The sequence below is a fragment of the Eleginops maclovinus genome, chromosome 20, assembly GCF_036324505.1.
Source record: "Eleginops maclovinus isolate JMC-PN-2008 ecotype Puerto Natales chromosome 20, JC_Emac_rtc_rv5, whole genome shotgun sequence".
NCBI lineage: Eukaryota > Metazoa > Chordata > Actinopteri > Perciformes > Eleginopidae > Eleginops > Eleginops maclovinus.
Genome location: NC_086368.1, coordinates 18,314,463 through 18,332,212, shown reverse-complemented (window position 1 = coordinate 18,332,212; position 17,750 = coordinate 18,314,463). Strand labels below are relative to the sequence as shown.

Sequence of the window (17,750 nt, the reverse complement as noted above, 5' to 3'; positions counted from 1 at the left end):
CAGCACTGACACAACTTTACAGCCCAGAGCTGCCAAAACAGCCTCTCTGTGGAATGCCTCCGACTTCAAAATTAAAGACATTTGCCCAGAAATAATGTTACAATGCTTATATTTACCCGTAAGATACAGCTACTATAATTACTTTTTTAAACGTGTTGAATGTTAACGTGTTTTTCCTATAATTAATGGTGCAGCAAAGCAGAGCCGAACTTGTCATTCATGGCCCTTTGAAACTGCAAAAAAGAACAAGCATTGTTCAGGCTTTCAGAAGGATATTAAATGTATAATGAATAGCAACTCCAGAAAGAAATGTTTAGCCTTTTGGAGTTGTTCTACCTCCCTTCCAAGTTTTATTTTATGCTGTAAAATTCTTGCCTTCGCTCGCTTTTCCCCTCTCAATCATATTATTGATTCCAACTGACGAACTGGAAAGACTTTGGCAGTCACTCTGGATAAAGGGTGTGTCCTGAAGTTTAATTGGGATTCTCCTTTAGCAATAGTGTGGATTTCCTCAGTTCTGTGCACTGCTGTGCCTTCAAATACTTCACACCACAGCTCGCAGTGTTTGTCATTCTCAGGAATCCGAGCTTGTGTCATTTGTGAAAACTCAGCGCCGCCATCTGACACATTTTAGTTGATTCTTTGACAGTGCATTATTAGTATCAGCTTGTTATGAATTAATTGTTCGGTCACGTTGACTACTTTTTATGGTAACATTTATTTCAAGCCATCTATATACATATATATATATTGTATCTTTTGCTGTAATGTACTCAAACCACGGTTAAACCTAAGCTCTAAAACATTTTACCACTCTTAGTTAATTTATAGCTTAAGTATCTCAATGGAATAAACAGTTTTACTGTCTCACTTCATGGATCTCAATGTGTCTCCAAGCAAATTCCAGTCACACTGTGGTTTCCATTTTGTGGTAGACAGAGCTGCAGTGTAAAAAGGGGTGGGCTGCAGTCAGTCAGTTACTGCTGTCTGTGGGTAGACTACAGGCAGAGTGGCTGCTAGCAGCAGCTGCATGGATTTTTATTCCTGCTGTCCAACAGGACTCCATCATAGACTGCTGCAGCACTCTTTATTGAGGGCACACACTCCTGTGCTGCATGCCTCTGTCCTCATTACCTCTGCTGCAGCTTAGCTCTCTGCCTTTGTTCTCTCTCTTGGCTTGAAACTGGAGAATATAGAGAGAAGTGCTGAGGCTGCAGTTAGCTCGGCTGCCCACAACTTCTGCCGCACAGGAAAAAACATAGCACAGACAACCACCACCCCCCTAAGCCCTCTTGTCTACATATTTCCACAAAGCCAACGCACAAGGGATGCTCTACATTGATTCATCATCCTGACTTGGAGGCAGCCCGGTTTGCTTCTTATTTTCCTTCTGCTTGGGTCTCTCGACTGAATTAAAGATTTCACTCTTAAGTGTATTTGTGTGCTGGCCTTCTCACCAAACGCCCTCATGGTCAATCTGCTTTGTGAAAGGTCCAATAGACTTGTTCCTCAGAGGCGTCAAACAGCAGCCGCGCAGAGTGGCTGGAGGGACAGTAAACTTTTATCACACTAATAACCCACAGTCACAGCTACCTTAATGGCTTAGGCAGCCATGCCAGGGGTTGCCTGGAGGTCAGGTTGAATTGCAGGACATAAATGGTAGATTCCAACTGGTAGAACAAATAAAAAAAGAAGGAGGGGCATCTGAGGTGAGCAGAAGGGAGAGAAAGTTGTTATTGGAAGAGCAGATAATCACTTAAATTGATTTGCAATAAAAGGAAGCCATTGATTGGACCGCTCTTTTATAACAAGCCGATCTGTGGCCTTTTAACCCTCTTTCCCACCCAACACCACAAAACTTGGACGCAGTCCGAGCATGCCGTCAAAGGGCACAACTCCTACACAAGTGACAAGTGAGTGAAAACATTTGTCCAGCAATTGGTGAAAACATCAGTCAGATAAGCAACAGAAAAAAGTAGTGTGATTTGTTAATGGAGTTTAAATCTAAACTTTTTCTCAGATTCCTCTCCCTCTGGCTAAGGTGGATGGGTCTTGAGAGTGTTTGTTTTAGGTGAAGTCAGTGCTGGAACAGAATGTTGTGAACCGCAGGCCAGACTGTGGTTCTGTGGTTCAGCTTCGACCTGAATGCAGACAGCTCTGTTTGTTTTGCTTCTCCGTTTCTCAGGGAGAAATTTAGTCGCTGCCAAAGTCCTGCGCTCACACCCAAGGCATGCAAATAAAAAACCCTTCACACAGGAGAAGAAAAAAAACTGTACCTGGGTGTAGTCGCTACATCTGGACTTCACCACCAGAGCAAGGGTACACATCTATTGGTGTCTCTGCTGTCCGGCTCTCATCTTGTAAAAGGGCTCTTTGGGAGATGAGATGGCGTTTGATTGTTTCAGTGGCAGGATGTTTGTGTGTTTTGTTCCAAGCCTTTTCATAAATAGCAGTTTTTATGTTGCTGAGGTCAACTGGTTTTACTAGACTGGAGAGGCAAGTCCAGAGGCACGGAGGCCTCCCCACCATCTGGCAGCCATAAAAGGGGGAGCAGGAGGTTTTTAGTGGGGGTTTATGGGATGGTAGGGTGAGACATTGAGGGAGAGGAGAGACAGAGTGGATGGTGGACTTTGGTTGCCCCCGAGCAGCAAAGCTTCCTCTGCAGTCTGAATGACAGGTCAGAAGTTCATTGCCTTTTTTTCATCCTGCATCTGCCTTGTAAGGTGAAGGAGGTGACAGTTGGTTCAGAGTTTGAGGGCAAAGGAGAGGACGTCACCGTGAAGCTGTTATCACTGCTGCAAATAAAGATATATTCTGGGCAGGAGATCTTTTTTGTGTTTTAATGAGCTGGCTGTCTTTTAAAAGTGTTTCAGGAGACGGTAGCTCAGAGAGTGTGTGTCCCCTTGTTCTTGCATAGCAGTCAGCTTGTTATGCTATGCAGAAGATCAGATCTGAGTCCTACAGATGGTGCAGAATTATGTGGCTGCGTGAACACTGGTGATTCAATGGCTTGGTGTTGTTTGGGTATGCGTCATCCTCCGAAAGCGCCATGCACACCACAGAGTAATGAACATTAAGTTGTTTTGTAAAACTTCAGGTTCTCTCTCTTTTTTCACAGGAACAGCCCAACATTCAGGTGGTGGCTTTATTTTATTTGCAAATCTGCCTTAAGCGGGAATCACAGCATTGTTAAGCCATGAATATGCTGAAGTTTGGGGCCAGTGAGATTCTCGTTAAGATTTCTGCAATGAAGACACTCCTGAGAGTCTCAGTTATGTTCTGCTGGAAGATTTCTTTCCCAGTTTTAAGAGCCTGAGCTGGAGCTGTTTGGTCCATCTGAAGCTTGATGCTCAGCCTTATAGGTTTTCCAGAATGGGGGTTATCATTGCAGAGGACTGTGCTGCTTTGCTGACTCTGGCACTGAAACCTCCCATAGAGATTTCATCTTTTGTTATGCTGCAGCTGAGATGTGTTAACCCTTAAGCCCCTAAGATATTTAGGCAATAGAACATTTTGAAGCTCTGTTTTACCCACTGAGCGCTTCCATGTCATGGTATGTTTATATTATTTTTGTGACATATTACATTTAGAGTTAAAGCCAATGTTTTCTTCTTATTAATTAATTGTATTGACCTAGTTCTCTCGCCTTGCGTCTTGCGTTGGGGTTTTAGACCCTCTGCCGCTCTGCATAGTTTGTATATGAAGAGACAAAAAGTGCTGACGGCAAAAGAATGAGAGCGTGTTTGGCAGGCACGCCCTTGTAGGTTTCTGTGTCACTCAACTCTAATAAATTTTTAATTGTTTCCTTGCTGTGGTATAGAGCTCAACATGGCTCTGCTCAGTCACACGCTATTTATGCATCTCAGGCTCCGTTCAACTCATAAAAAAATAGAAAGTATAAGGTAGGGATTTTCACTCATTAAGACCAAAAAAGCAGAAACATAGAACGTTCTGAACCATGTTCCGGGCCGTCTTATAAATGTCTTTGTGTAGAAAAATGTGTCTGCAATATAAAACACATGGACACCAACCCTTTCTTTTTTAGGCTTGACTGACACAAATACACCAAGCAGGTATTGCCTGATTCTCTATCTGAACCATCACCAACTAAAATAATCATACATTTTAATTGAGTTAATATTCCAAGCAGAAATGCTTAATGGTGTGATGTTCTTACATTTCGGAATTAGCAGCTTTACCCCCTTTTATTATTTGTATTATTATTATTGTTATTATTATTATTATTATTATTATTATAGTAAACTCAATATTTTTGTTCCCTGAAAAGTGCGATGGATGGATGTATATATACTGTATGTACAGAACAATTAATTGTTTAACCAAAAATATAAATGTATCGTCAATATAAAATAAATGTAATTTATAGTCCAATTATCAACACCAGAGGTCATTTTTATTGCAGCAACTTTAGTAGTGGCATTGTCATGTTAGAGTATTATTAGCATTATAAGGTTTATTTTGGAGTGCCTCCAAAAATTATCATAACAATGGTACTATTAAATATACTTCCATTGCCAAGAACATTGATTGCAATTGACAAACTTTAAAGAAAGCATCAAAGAGACCGACAAAGGCAGTGACAATGAAAGACTCCAGCCAGATCTCCACTGAGAGCCTCTCAACATAGTTCGGCCTGTTTATTCACTCACATTTTGCATCATGTAAGAGTCTCAAGCTTTAAAAGAACCAGTGAAATAAAGCCCAGGTCCTTGATTGAGAGGCTGAAAATGAAGGACTCTGCTCTTACTCCATCCACTGCAGTGATTCAGGGGATAAAAATGTGGCCTGTGTCTCTTTAAGAGCACTGGCCTGTCTGCAGAATGCATCAGTCCTGTGGAGCAGACACAGGCCAGCAGGAGGAGGGGGGTGAAGGGAGGAGCGTGGGGCCGTGCAGAGGGAGGAACGAGGACAGGAGGGAACAGCCGCAGTCTGGGCTTCCAGCCTCCTGGCTAGACTGCTGAAAGTTATTATTGAGTTCCTGTGTAGGGCCTCCCCTCCCTGCGGCATACTCCTCTGTGCTCACTACGAGGTAGATAGGGAGTACTGGAGAGGCAAAGAGAAAAGTTGGCAGTCTCCCATGCCCCTTTGCAATGACCTTATATGCAACAAATAAAGGATAATTTAGTTTGATTGTGTGTTTTTGCTGGGATGAAGCCTCTAAAAGACTGAGAGCAACCGCACACGCTAACAGTCTTACAGCTGCTCGACAGCAGCTGAAACTGCGGCCTAGCTCACTGTTGTCTTAAGTTACAGTTTAGCAGACATGTCCTGTTTTCTTAGGAATGGCCTTAACTAGTCAAGACAAGAAGGTTGGCGGTTCACCAATGAGAAATCAGCAAACTAAATCCTCTCCTGGCGTGCTAAGTGATGAGCATGATTCAAGGACAGGTGGTGGGACGACGACGTCTCCTTCAAACAACTTTGTCTTTAGAGTAAATGACTACTGTGAATTTAAAGGAAAACTTAAAGCATGGATATAATGAAGATTATCCATAGCTTCTTCATAGCTGCAACACAAGCTAGTTTGCATTTCTTGCAGTACTTGTGTAATTAGTCTCTTGAAGGTTATCTTGTGAGCGTCCAACCCGCCTGTCTAAGAGATTTGCTGGGAAAGGCCATAGAGATTACATAGTTACACACATCATGCCCTCCTTCTCAGGCCTGTGCCTGCCTGCAACACTAATCCCTGGCCTGCCTGCCTTCCCTGTTAGCGGCTACATTAGCGTCTGCATCCTTTCAGCTCAGCCCACCAAGATAGAGACAGACTTTTATGTAATGCTCTGTCCGGTGTATTTGTTTTGAACCTGCTGTTGCTCAAAGCGGGACTCCTGCAGGTTAACAGTACCCAGCTGCTACCCGCCCTACTGTACTGAACGTGTCTGGGCTTTGGCTCACGAAAAGCAATGCAGCACCTGAGGCTCTCCAGGAGTCCATTTTCCCTCACATACCTTCTGTAGATTGTCACATGTGTGCCCTGATTAATTCCAGCATGTGTCTTCATTCATGGTCAGTGCGATCACTCGGCCTCTGTTTTAAAGCCGTCTCGGGCAGGGTTTGCAGGAAAGCTCGGGTGAAGGGGGGAAAACCCTGGCGCTGAAATGGGTATTTTGTGGAGTTCTGTTTGTTGAGTCAGAGCTTAGTTGGGCTCTACTGTTATGTGGTTGCCATGGAGAAAAACACAGGCTCTTGTGCAATAAAAATCATCCAGGAAAAGACATTTCCAAGAATTTTTCAGAGTCAAGAAACAGACGGCAAATTGCAGAATTCATGAGGTGCTGCGGTCCACCACCCGCCCCTCTCAGTCCTCCATTTTAGAGAGCTCGTATTCATTTTATGGAAGCTGCGAGGCTCGAGCCCTCTCACCTATTTACTTCTGTAAGCAGATATGTTTTCCTATGAACGGAGGAGGGAAACAAAACCAGTGTTTAAGGATGGAATGTGTGATCTTAGGAACGGATGTTGTGGGTGTTTTATCCCCTATTTCCCTTACAGACAATTCCTTGAACAAGTGGAAACAAGTGAAATGCTATTTGATCTCTTTCAAATATTACTGTATACACTCACTCGCACTGTGAGTCCCTCCTACATTTGACTCAGCGAGCAGAACATTTTCAGAGATAATAACCCCTGGTGAAGTTTTGAAAATGTGTTCGCAGTTAATTGGTCAAACACTTATTTTTAGTCAAACTGTTTAGTTTTCTACGTCAAGGTTGCCCATTGCTTTGTAATTTAAGTCTCTTATTCTTTCTTTTTTCTATATATCTGAATGGACCTATTAGAATCTTTTCCACACAGTCTAGATCTCTGGTTGCTGTATAGCATTAGTAAAACACCTCTTTAAAAAACTAGGATCTCAGGCTTTTAGCTGAATTTGAAGTTCAAAGCTAATCAAACATAAAGAATGCCTTTAAAAACCACATATTCAGTATCTGTAACATTAACTTCAATAGTATTTTATTGTTTGAATTGTCTTAGACACAACAGTGGTTGTGAAGCAGTTTACTAACCTGGTGACCAGGAAGGCAGCATTTTAACAGAATGAGTAGAAAGGTATCTACACATTTAAGCAGGATTTATTACCTCGGTTCAACCAATTAGCTCCTGAGCAGTTCTCAGGACATATACTGTGTTGGTGAAATGACATCACATGGGACCCTGAGTGAGCAGTGACCCTAACTTCACCTCGCCCTCTCACAGTTTTTATGACCTCCTCCCCTAAATCCCCCTCTGCCTGTCCCTTCCCCTCACACCTCTTAACCTTTGGTATTCATCCCATTTTCATCTTTCCAAATAAACCTGCCACCTGCCCTCCTCTCCACTGGCTGCTCAGGGAGCATGTATACATGTGTTTTATCTAAATTAGCTGTGTGTTGCTGCGCTGATAGTTATTGTTGCTCAAATATTTAATTATTTAAAGCACTGGGTCTGCTCAAAGTATGTTATATATATAGTCTGACCTAGAAACAGAAAGAGGGACTTCTAAGGAGCTGAAAGAAACAAACCATGCAAATACTTAGGTGGTAATCGATTAATTGATTTGCCCTTAAAAAAATAAACAAAGGTTTTCTCCAGTTCCATCTTTCCCAAAAAAAACTTTAAATTCTGCTTTTCACCATCTCATCTGGTAGTACACTGGTTATGTTTTGGGGTTTTGGACTGTTACTGGGATCAGCAGGAGAAAAGTTATTTGCATTTGCACTAATTGTTTAAGAGAAAACAGCAAAGCAATGGCCAGATTAATCACATGTGTTTCTGATGTGAACATTTACTCTCTAGGTAGCTAGAAGGGATTTTGATTCTCTTAAATGTAAATATTTAAAACTAAAAATAGGTAAATAAAGTATAACAAGACCACTTACTGACATAAAGTGCAGAATGAGTTCTTGGTTTTACACTGCATCCTCGGTTGTTAGCATGGAGATCTCTCACTGGACACTGGAGGTCTAGACCCTGGTTTAGGCCAAACATTTAGTCCCCATGCAGTTTCCGCTCCTTCACTCCCAGGCCTGCATCTGTCCTGACTCGTTCACCGTCTCGGCCCTGTGAGGGAGGTGTGGAGGAGTTGTGCTGTACCAGGTACTGCGAGTGATATAATGGTCTGTGTATTATGAGCTGTAACTGTTTGGGTTGCGGAGAGGTTATCCAGTGACATTTTAATCGTCTTTCTGCCTTCTTTGCCGTGGCATTAGTATTAATCTGCAGGATTAAAACCAAGCCAGTCAGACTGGACTGAACAGAGGGAGTGTGCTGACAGTGGGAACGGCGGCGCACACTTCCCTTGCGTAAAGGCAGGGATGTGCTTATCAGTGACAAACCAACCAAGGCTTCCAGTCTGGAGACATCAGAGCTCTGAAAAGAGAGGATGATTAGTTATACATCCAAACATCTCAGAAAGGACTGAGATGATTTTTTTATCAGCAAGAAAACCACAGATTTGAACTTTGCTCTTTCATTAATCACTGCTTTCTTCTATTAAGATGTCATTTGTTTATGAAATAATTTTTTAGACCTGTAAAAACCGTCTTAAAGATGTTTCTGTGGCTCTGGGGGAGTTTTCAAAATGCTTTCACATTTGACCAAAAACCTGCATTATGAACCGGCGCATAGAGTTAGATCGCCATGGGCATTTTCCGGACAATGAAACTTTCTATTGTGTTACAGGATGCAAAATAACAGATTTATTTTTAAGCTTGGTGCTTACTGTGGACTTAAAATCAGGATAAGTTGACTGTTTATTTAGATGATTATTTCATTTATAACTATAGCGACTTCAGAAAACAAATAAGTCGCTGAGAGGCTGAGGACGGGCCTGGTTGCAATTGTGTGACACGCTATCAAGAAAAAATACTTACTGAGATCAAAATGTGAGGTGAATAATAATAAGGTACTTTAATGAAATAACGAGAGGATCCATTTAGGACAAGAAATTATGATAATAATCAAAGTAATCGTACAGTTTGCGGTCAACAAAAAATACAACGACCCTGTCGTCACCCTCTCTTCCGCACGCACACACCTGCCTCAGGTGAACAGGTGATTATAATTCATTCCTGTGAGTGCCGCCCATATCCATGTGACCCAAACGAACCAACCCATTGCGATCGCACACACACACACACACACACACGCACACACTCACACACACACACACACACACACACACACACATACACACACACACACACACACACACACACACACACACACACACACACACACACACACACACACACACAATAATATCTTAATATGATAATACAAACCATTAACCAAATATGAACTAGTACAAACCTTATTTGATAATAAAACAAAATATATCAACAGTTTGCATTTCATGGCTCCTACAATAACATATTATGACATTGTATACTCTTTAATTTACAATTATGTCCCAATGATACATTTAAATAAATGTAAGTTATATATTATTTAACTACACAGAGAAGCATTAGCGGCACAGAGTCAGATGAGTGTCATGTGTAATGCCAAGGGATTAAGCTTGCATGGCAAAGATGGCGTTGGCACTGCTGCACAGCAGAGATCAAGTACTGTGAAGGCACGCACACATGTATGTGAGGCAGGATACAGCCGCACAAGCTCTGCAACACGGCTGCATGATTCTTTGAAAAAATACAGAAATATTGATAACTTTTTGTAACACTGGTAAAAACAGCTGGAATGCATTTAGAATTTCTCTATTTTAGGCGTGGGAAGTATTCTTGCACACGCCTACCTGGAAACCATTTTAGTGGCCCTGACAAAGACCTTCTCACAGCTTTCCCTTAATTCAATTCAGGAGCAAAAAAACACTCATAGCTGTGTATTCCAGTAGATGGGTTACCATCAATGGTTCCCTTATAATAGAGGATATAAAGAATAGAAATAAAGGAATAACAATATTTACATGACTAAATATTTCACTTTTTTGGCTTGAAGTCACTCTACTGCTTTTCCGTGTGAGGTTTTGAACCCAGAAACGATCAAAACCAAAGTGGTAATTGGCGTTTGAATCCAATTTCCTCACAATTTCGCAGAAGCATTTTTCCTTGTTTTATTCATGATGTTCCTGAAAGTTTCATAAATCCTTTTTAAGCAAGAATTCATTTTACCCTTCAGGAGCACTAAATTAACTTCAATAAACGTAGGTCAACTCAAGTCTGTTTTTGCTTTTCCTCTCTTCCTTTTCTTTCTCGTTAACCTTCATCCCCTCCGGCCTCCTGGTTAGCGCTGCAGCTGCTCCTACATTATAAGTGTGCTAAATGTGAATAGAAGCATAAAGGCATTGTGTGTGTGTGAGTGAGTGTGTGTGTGTGTGTGTGTGTGTGTGTGTGTGTGTGTGTGTGTGTGTGTGTGTGTGTGTGTGTGTGTGTGTGTGTGTGTGTGTGTGTGTGTGTGTGTGTGTGTGTGTGTGTGTGTGTGTGTGTGTGTGTGCCTTTATTGGTTTGCAGACAAAGCTTTGCGTCTTCCCTACAGATCATGTGCTCTGAAGTTTAATTCTCTTATTCCAATAGTACAGCGGGGGGCTCAGACAACTATCTGCTGAATTTGGCGCTATGTGCTCCTATAAATACACCCGTCATAGAGCACGTTTCATTTCCTAAGATAACTTTGCCTCACAACCATACCAAACATGCTCATGCTAATAATGTATAATCTGCGGCGATATCTGTTTCGTGTGTTTTAGTCTCAAGTTTCCATGTCTGTTTAAATGACTTATGAGCCCTTTGTACTGCGAGGTCATCCTCACAGAGAGAGTGCTTTGGATGCTACTGCCAACATACTGTGAGAAAGGCAGGCAGGCAGGCATGTCCATGTTATTACGGTTGCCATGTTTGGACCTGAACTGGAATTCATTTCTCACCCTGTGGTAGTATGGTATAATCTTTCTTTTTGTTTGTTTTCACCAGGGAGATGATCTTTTCAGAGAACTCACTTCAATCAGGAACAGATTTATTTTGTGACGCAGAAGGTAGAAATGAAACATGTCAGCAAAGGATTATAGAGAGTTGAGTGTATTTTAATAGTTTGAATTCATATTTGGACATGGTTTAAATAATATAGATTTTACTTTGCTACATTTATTCAATAGCTAGTTATTAATTGACACGTTACGTTAACACGTTGAAACGTTAAGTATATTTTTGATTCATTCGGTTAAGGTATGGGACATGAATACTCCTTCTGAGGTTGAAGGACTTAACGATGAACAACAATAACTAAAAAGTCTTTAAGTTTCTACATCAGACGGAACCCTGTATATTCAGGAGAAAAACCTCTGGAAGAGAAACTGAGGTGAGACCCCTTTACAAGGAGAGACATGCATGCAGATATAAGGAATGTTATACAAAGAGGGTTCTGTAGGAATAACTCTAACTGCTGCAGTTGTGGTCTCTACATCTTGTGTAGCATTAATTTTCCACACACAGCTCACTTTATGAATGCGTGACAAAAGTATGATAGTTCTTTAACCCTGCCTTTAAGCTATATGTCAAGCTGTGCGGACCTCATGAGTTGTTTTCCACCTTGTGAAGCAGCAGCTCTCAGACCTCATCAGGTCTCAATCCCAAAGACAATTAGTGCAATCCAATAAGCTTTACTTTAATGCCGACCTTATGCCAAGTCCTGCAGCTCTCTTTTTTGTCCATACTTTCATGTCTTGGTTCAGCTACATAAACAATATATCCTCAAAAATGGATACAGCGGCGACAGAATAAATTGATAAATTAAGCTAAGATTTAGTGAAGGGAAATGGGAGCTTGAGCTGTATCTGTGTGGATGCAGGGATGAGGTTTCAGGGATATTTTGGGCAGACACCAATAATTTTCCCCCAGCTGTTACAAAGTTACCACAGAGCTTTATATAAATCAAGAGGTCCAATTTATGCAGTGAGAGTTGAATAGAGAGCTCAAGGCATCCCTGTGAACATCCACACCAAACTACAGGGATCAGATTACTAAAACTAGTATTCTCTCACTTCCAACTAAGGCTGTCACCGGAGCGAGCCTTGCCAGTTGGTGTGCCCTTGAGTGAGACAGCGCCCCACTAAGCACATGTCGATCTGGGGATTATATTCAGGGGTTTAGGACGGGAAAAGAGGCCGTAATCTGAAACTGTTGTGTCTTGTTGCTGTGCACTTTTCTTAATGCCATGCTATCATGCAGCATGCGTTGGTATTGTATGACTGTTGCCCGAGGAAGCTAGCTGGGGAGCTATTTTTGTCTCACCAGATGAGTGCTCCCCCATGTTTTATTTCCTGATCATTCGATTTGTTTTTTTACCACTACAACACGTGATAGAGGTTTCAATTTAGGGCTCCTTCAATCAATATTCTCCATGGTGTTGTAGCAAAATTCACTCTCAGTTAACCAAGTTCAACAACAAATGACAGGCCCAGTTTGGTCCTAGATTTACTGCACCAAGGTTCAATAAACAAATAGTGTTGATTAGCTCCATGTTCAAGTGAAAAAACAGTACAATCCCCATCACGCTCCAGTTAGCACAATATTGACATATTATTCTTCAAGCAGGTCAAACGCTCTGCTCTTCGAATAGACATTGATATGTTTCCGATGTGTTGTGTTTCTCAGTGATTATCTGCCATGCCAGCATGAAAATAGCTGGGGCTTATCCCGGTATTACCATGCTATTATATGGCACTAATTAAAAAATAAAGCATGTCTACTCTTGCCCAGCTGCTATTAGACCCTGTTTAGCCTACAGGTTTGCTTTGAAACGCTCCCTCATTACAGCGCCTCAAAGAAATATCATACAATAGTGAGTTGAAAAGGGCAATGCTTGAATGGAGTCTTAAAGGAGAGGCTGTACTTGGCCTTCAAGTATACATTCCTTCAGCTCAGTGCTTCCTCTGTGGTCCCGCTCCCCTGGCCCACCCCCCTCCCACTCAAGACTCTGTTCCCACAGGGGACTGGGCCAAAGCAAACTCCTCAGAGGAAGTCTCCCTCTCTTAGCAGTGAGAGAGGGATGTCCTATCATCTGGCTCACTGGGTCCTGCTAGGCAGTAGGATGTGCGCGGAGGGTGTTATGACTCCGCGGCCATGCTATGTCTATGATGTGGTGGTGAGTTAAGCTTGTGCGGCTGCTCTCCTGTGAGGTCAGTGTCCGATTTAGCCAGCAGGTCCCTAGTGGTGTCTGGGAGTGTCTGTTTTCTGACTCTATTATGTCTAGCACTCCTAGTCTTCCTGGAGCTGTAAACCTCAGGGTAGAAATAGTACCTGACAGGCAGACATCCTTTTGTCGGGAAAACAACAGTCATTCCAGTAATTACAGAGTCTGATTACACCAGGGCAGCAGTTCTTAGAAAACCACCGGCCTTGAGTCAGGCAGGTGAGTGGACGAAACATCACTGCTGAGCGGGATGCAGTCAGCTGGAGGTCTGGGTTAAAAGAATTAACCAACAGAAGCAAAACCAAACACTGGGCTGTTTGTGTGTGTGTGTGTGTGTGTGTGTGTGTGTGTGTGTGTGTGTGGGTGTGTGTGTGTGAGTGTGTGTGTGTGTGTGTGTGTGTGGTTACAGGTTAGACTGGTAGAGACATTTCTGAGTCAAGGAGACGAGAGGGGAGTGTCCAGACAAACATGTCACATGTATGTCATGAAGCAAACACCTGTATGAAATAATAGTAGAAAAGAGAAATCAGTGTGGTTTTATTTTTGGTAATATGTAACAATTTACTTTGACATAAGTTTTTAAAAGCTGTCAATATGTTCGGAAGAGAAACTAAATGCAAAAAATGTCAACAAAACAAAGATGAATTTTTGGTTGAAGTAGTTGTTATTATTAGTATAATTATTACTGTATTTTATTCATTGTTGTTTTATTTTTCGTTATTTTTCCTTATCTCGTTTAATTGACACAGTTTGATTTGAAAAACACTCAACTAACTTCCACTTTTAAAAAAATGTTTTAAGTATTTAAGGTTTGTTATTTTGTTTTATCTGGGAGTATAAAATGAAGAGCAGTGATTGCCATTTTAAAGTTTTTATATAAAGAAAAAAATGAAACCAGTTGATCACAAATTCCTAGATCTCAAGGCAAAGTCCTGAAGCCAAAGGCTTGTTTTATCCATTTAACTATCCAAAACCCTATTCTATTAAATTTAAATGATATTAAATCAGAGATCAGCATCAAACCAACACATTATCAAAGCTTGAATCAGAGAACATTTTATTTAGCTTGATAAATTACCTACACTATTATTTAAAACAATTAAATAAACTCTTGTACACACTCTTTTACTTATTTTGTTGAAGCACTACAGAACATTTTGTTATCTGTAGATCAGGCATACAGTGCCAGACCTCCACCCTTGAACACACTGTACCAGACACACACACTCCCACACACATACTGTATGCATGTCAACACCCGCCAACCCCCCACCTCCCCACGTGCCTCAACTCCCACTCATTCTCATAGCTGCACACACACACACACACACACACACACACACACACACACACACACACACACACACACACACACACACACACACACACACACACACACACACACACACACACACACACACACACACACACACGCAGTGGCTGGAATTGTGTAGCAAAGCTGTGAGACGTGAATCATTACCGGCTTCTCGCTTAATGCTAAATGAGGTTTGTCATTAATTTCCATCTTGAGGTGATTACAGTGGAGCAGCGATTAAGGTTTCACAACTACACGCAACCCCGCAGGAGTGTTTTCCATTGAGGATTTTGAATGTAGAAAGAGTAATCATTTGTCTTGAATCGCACACGCAGACAAGTAGATGGGAGTGCTTGCCATTCCTGGAGGCTAAATGTCATAGTAGTGAGTAAGAGAAGCAGCAGGCAGGTCTGTGCTGGCCTCCGCGCCTGCATAGGTAAACATATCCTCTGTCTGACAAGTGCAGACCTGAGAGCTTAAGGAGTAGCTATCTCATCACATGGTGCTGCAGCTTGCCACACACACAGACCTACAATATATACAATCAGGGTCTCTGGAGGTTCTGTATTTTGTAGCAGTTAACAAGGCAGATGCTTCCCTCCCCAGGTTTTCTGAGCATAGTTTCGCTGGAACATTTCATGCCTCTGCTGCCCTCCCTGAACTCTCTCTGAACACTTCAACTCAATCATCTGTCAGATCTGAGTGCAATTACTTTAATTTGTCTCCCTCTCTGTCTCCCTCTGTTTCTATATTGCAATATTTCTGTGGTTCGGGCAGTCGATCTGCTTCACCTGATGGCGCCTCTTCTGCCTGGCAGGGAGCAATGTAGCCCTACTGGCTGCCTGCCAGACCAGCTTGAGTGTCTGCTCAGCTCAAAGCCTTGCTCACACACACACACACACACACACACACACACACACACACACACACACACACACACACACACACACACACACACACACACACACACACACACACACACACACACACACACACACACAAACATGTAGACATGCCAAGCTCAAGACTGAACGCTTACACAGACGCATCTTCTATCCCTCTTGTCTCTCTGTGACTTCTTCTCTGTTGGTTGGATTTTCTTGCTTTCTATGAAGCTCTGCTCTTGGCTGTAAAAAGTCACTCCATGTTCTGACAAATCTGTGTGCTGCCTATGAATAATGCCATTACAGTAGCATTTTTAGAAGTCACAGGCTCCTGAAATATCCACTGTACTCCATGATGTAATATGTGCACTTTATCTCTGTAAAGATCGCAATGATTAACCGTCTATTCTCTTTCCTTTCCTCAGTCTCCAAGCCCGGCCCCAGCCAAGAGGTCCAAATTTGACAAATTACAATCTCCGTCAGCTGACAAAGACAGGAAACCCGACTGGCTACAATCGCTGTCAAAGTCTGCACACAAGGTTTGTATGTGCACATTGCTAGTGTGAAAACCGGATTTGCCGCTAAGCTCAAAGGTCAAAGGGATGACTTATAAGCCGTTGTCTTTTTGAATCATCATATTATCAGCTATGTATGGCCTCTTAACATTCAGCCTTGTTAAATGAAGAGGGGCCTTTGTGTGTGTTACAGATTATTTAATGTTCTAGTGGTAGTTTATTGTGAGTTTATTCAAGTTTGTTGTTTGGTTTGTTGTTGCAGGATCTGAAACAGGTCCAAATGAAACAGAGGCCCTCCGCTTTTCGCCCCTGGTCTCCGAAAGAAGCAGAAAAAGAGAAACCAGCCACTCAGAAGGAGGTGGAGAGGTGAGTCATCTGATGAAAGCAGTGGTAATTTTAGTTTTAAAGAGACAATAATCGTTAATATCAGGCTTAAAAAACATGGAAATCTTTATACTGATCTTCACTGTCCACACAGGTCCTACTCAAAGACTCACGAGACTTTGACAGCGGCTCCCCTGGCCCCTCCAGTCCATCCCAGGGAAAGCCACACTCCAAGCAGGAGGTCAGCAGTCATTTCCAGGCCACCACAGGAGATGCATAATGGAGACGCACAACCTGCAGTAAAACCGCCTCCCTCAAGTACTGCCAACCAAACGGAGGACATGGACACAGACGGAGAGATTGATGTGGACGACTGTGATGACCGTGAGTAGGAATAATCAGAAGAAACAGAAAACTTGACACATGAAAAGATATATACAGTTGATATGAGAGACAGGTTTTACAGTTACCACTGGTTTTACACAGTAAGCCCCACTGGACATGAGGTCAGGGTGATTCCTGTGCAACTGCGCCCCCTGGTGTTAAGTGGAAGAAACAAAGGGAAAATATAAGTGGAATGTAAATGTTGCCATTATCAGCCAACAAAACAAACTACTCATGCTACTCTTCCATTTAATGTACATTTATTTCTTTGTAATGTTTTAAAACAGGGCTAAAGCTAGTGAAATAAGAAATGCTTTATCACACTAATTTCCACCTTGTATGCCAGGAGGTAATTCTACCTTAAAAAGTACAAATTAAAATTTAAGTTATGTTTCCACATATTGAGTCCGCTTTTTAACACCTAAACACTACAAGTTTGCAATTAAGTGTGAAAATAGTAAACAACCATATTCTTGGTATCGTCTTATTAATGTCAAACTATCCTTCTCTTAGGTCCATTACCAGCTTCCTCCGTGGCTTCCCCCCCTTCAGCTTGCAGCAGCGTGTCTCAGTCTCTGACACCTCAGAGCGTTCCTCGACCTCAGGACGGACCCGGCTGGCAAACAGGGACGGTTTGTCCAGAGATGGACTCCCTGAGACAGATGCTGTACGGAAGCACAGATAGCAAAGAGGCCCGGGAAAAGCTCCTGCAGGAGATTGTCAAGATTAGAGTGAAACAGGAGGAGAAGCTGGCAGTTGCTTTGCAAGCCAAACGAAGCCTTCAGCAGGTATTACATCCTGTTCCTGTGAAATACTATGTGGCAGCAATGAGAGTAATATCTGTGTTTCAAACATGAAATGATTCTGATGTCTTTGTTAACAGGAATTGGAGTTTGTGAGGGTGGCAAAGAAAGGCCGTCTTCGTGAGGCCATCGAAGCCAAGCGCAACCTGCGAAAGGAGATTGAACGCCTTCGTGTGGATTGGGAGAGGAAGATGAGGGACGCGGAGGAGTCTAGTGGGCGGCTGAAAAGAGAGCTGGAGAGGGAGAGACAGCTGCGAGTTTGTGACAAAGGCTGTGAGGCTGAACGTCTCCGGGTCAAGTACTCCACTCAGGTGAGATGTCTGCAACATAATCAAAACAACCACCAGTATTTACTCTGTTGATTTGTGATTTTAAATCC

The 17,750-nt window shown here is 42.3% G+C and overlaps 1 protein-coding gene across 1 annotated transcript in view; it reads left to right on the top strand.

Moving 5' to 3' along the window:
* Positions 1 to 17,750, top strand: part of skib (v-ski avian sarcoma viral oncogene homolog b) — a 29,790-nt gene that overhangs the window by 9,886 nt on the left and 2,154 nt on the right. The window contains exons 2-6 of the mRNA XM_063909959.1: positions 15,771 to 15,884; positions 16,123 to 16,226; positions 16,339 to 16,568; positions 17,082 to 17,356; positions 17,452 to 17,682. Of these exons, the coding sequence (XP_063766029.1) occupies positions 15,771 to 15,884; positions 16,123 to 16,226; positions 16,339 to 16,568; positions 17,082 to 17,356; positions 17,452 to 17,682 (954 nt within the window). The remainder of the gene's footprint in view (positions 1 to 15,770; positions 15,885 to 16,122; positions 16,227 to 16,338; positions 16,569 to 17,081; positions 17,357 to 17,451; positions 17,683 to 17,750) is intronic.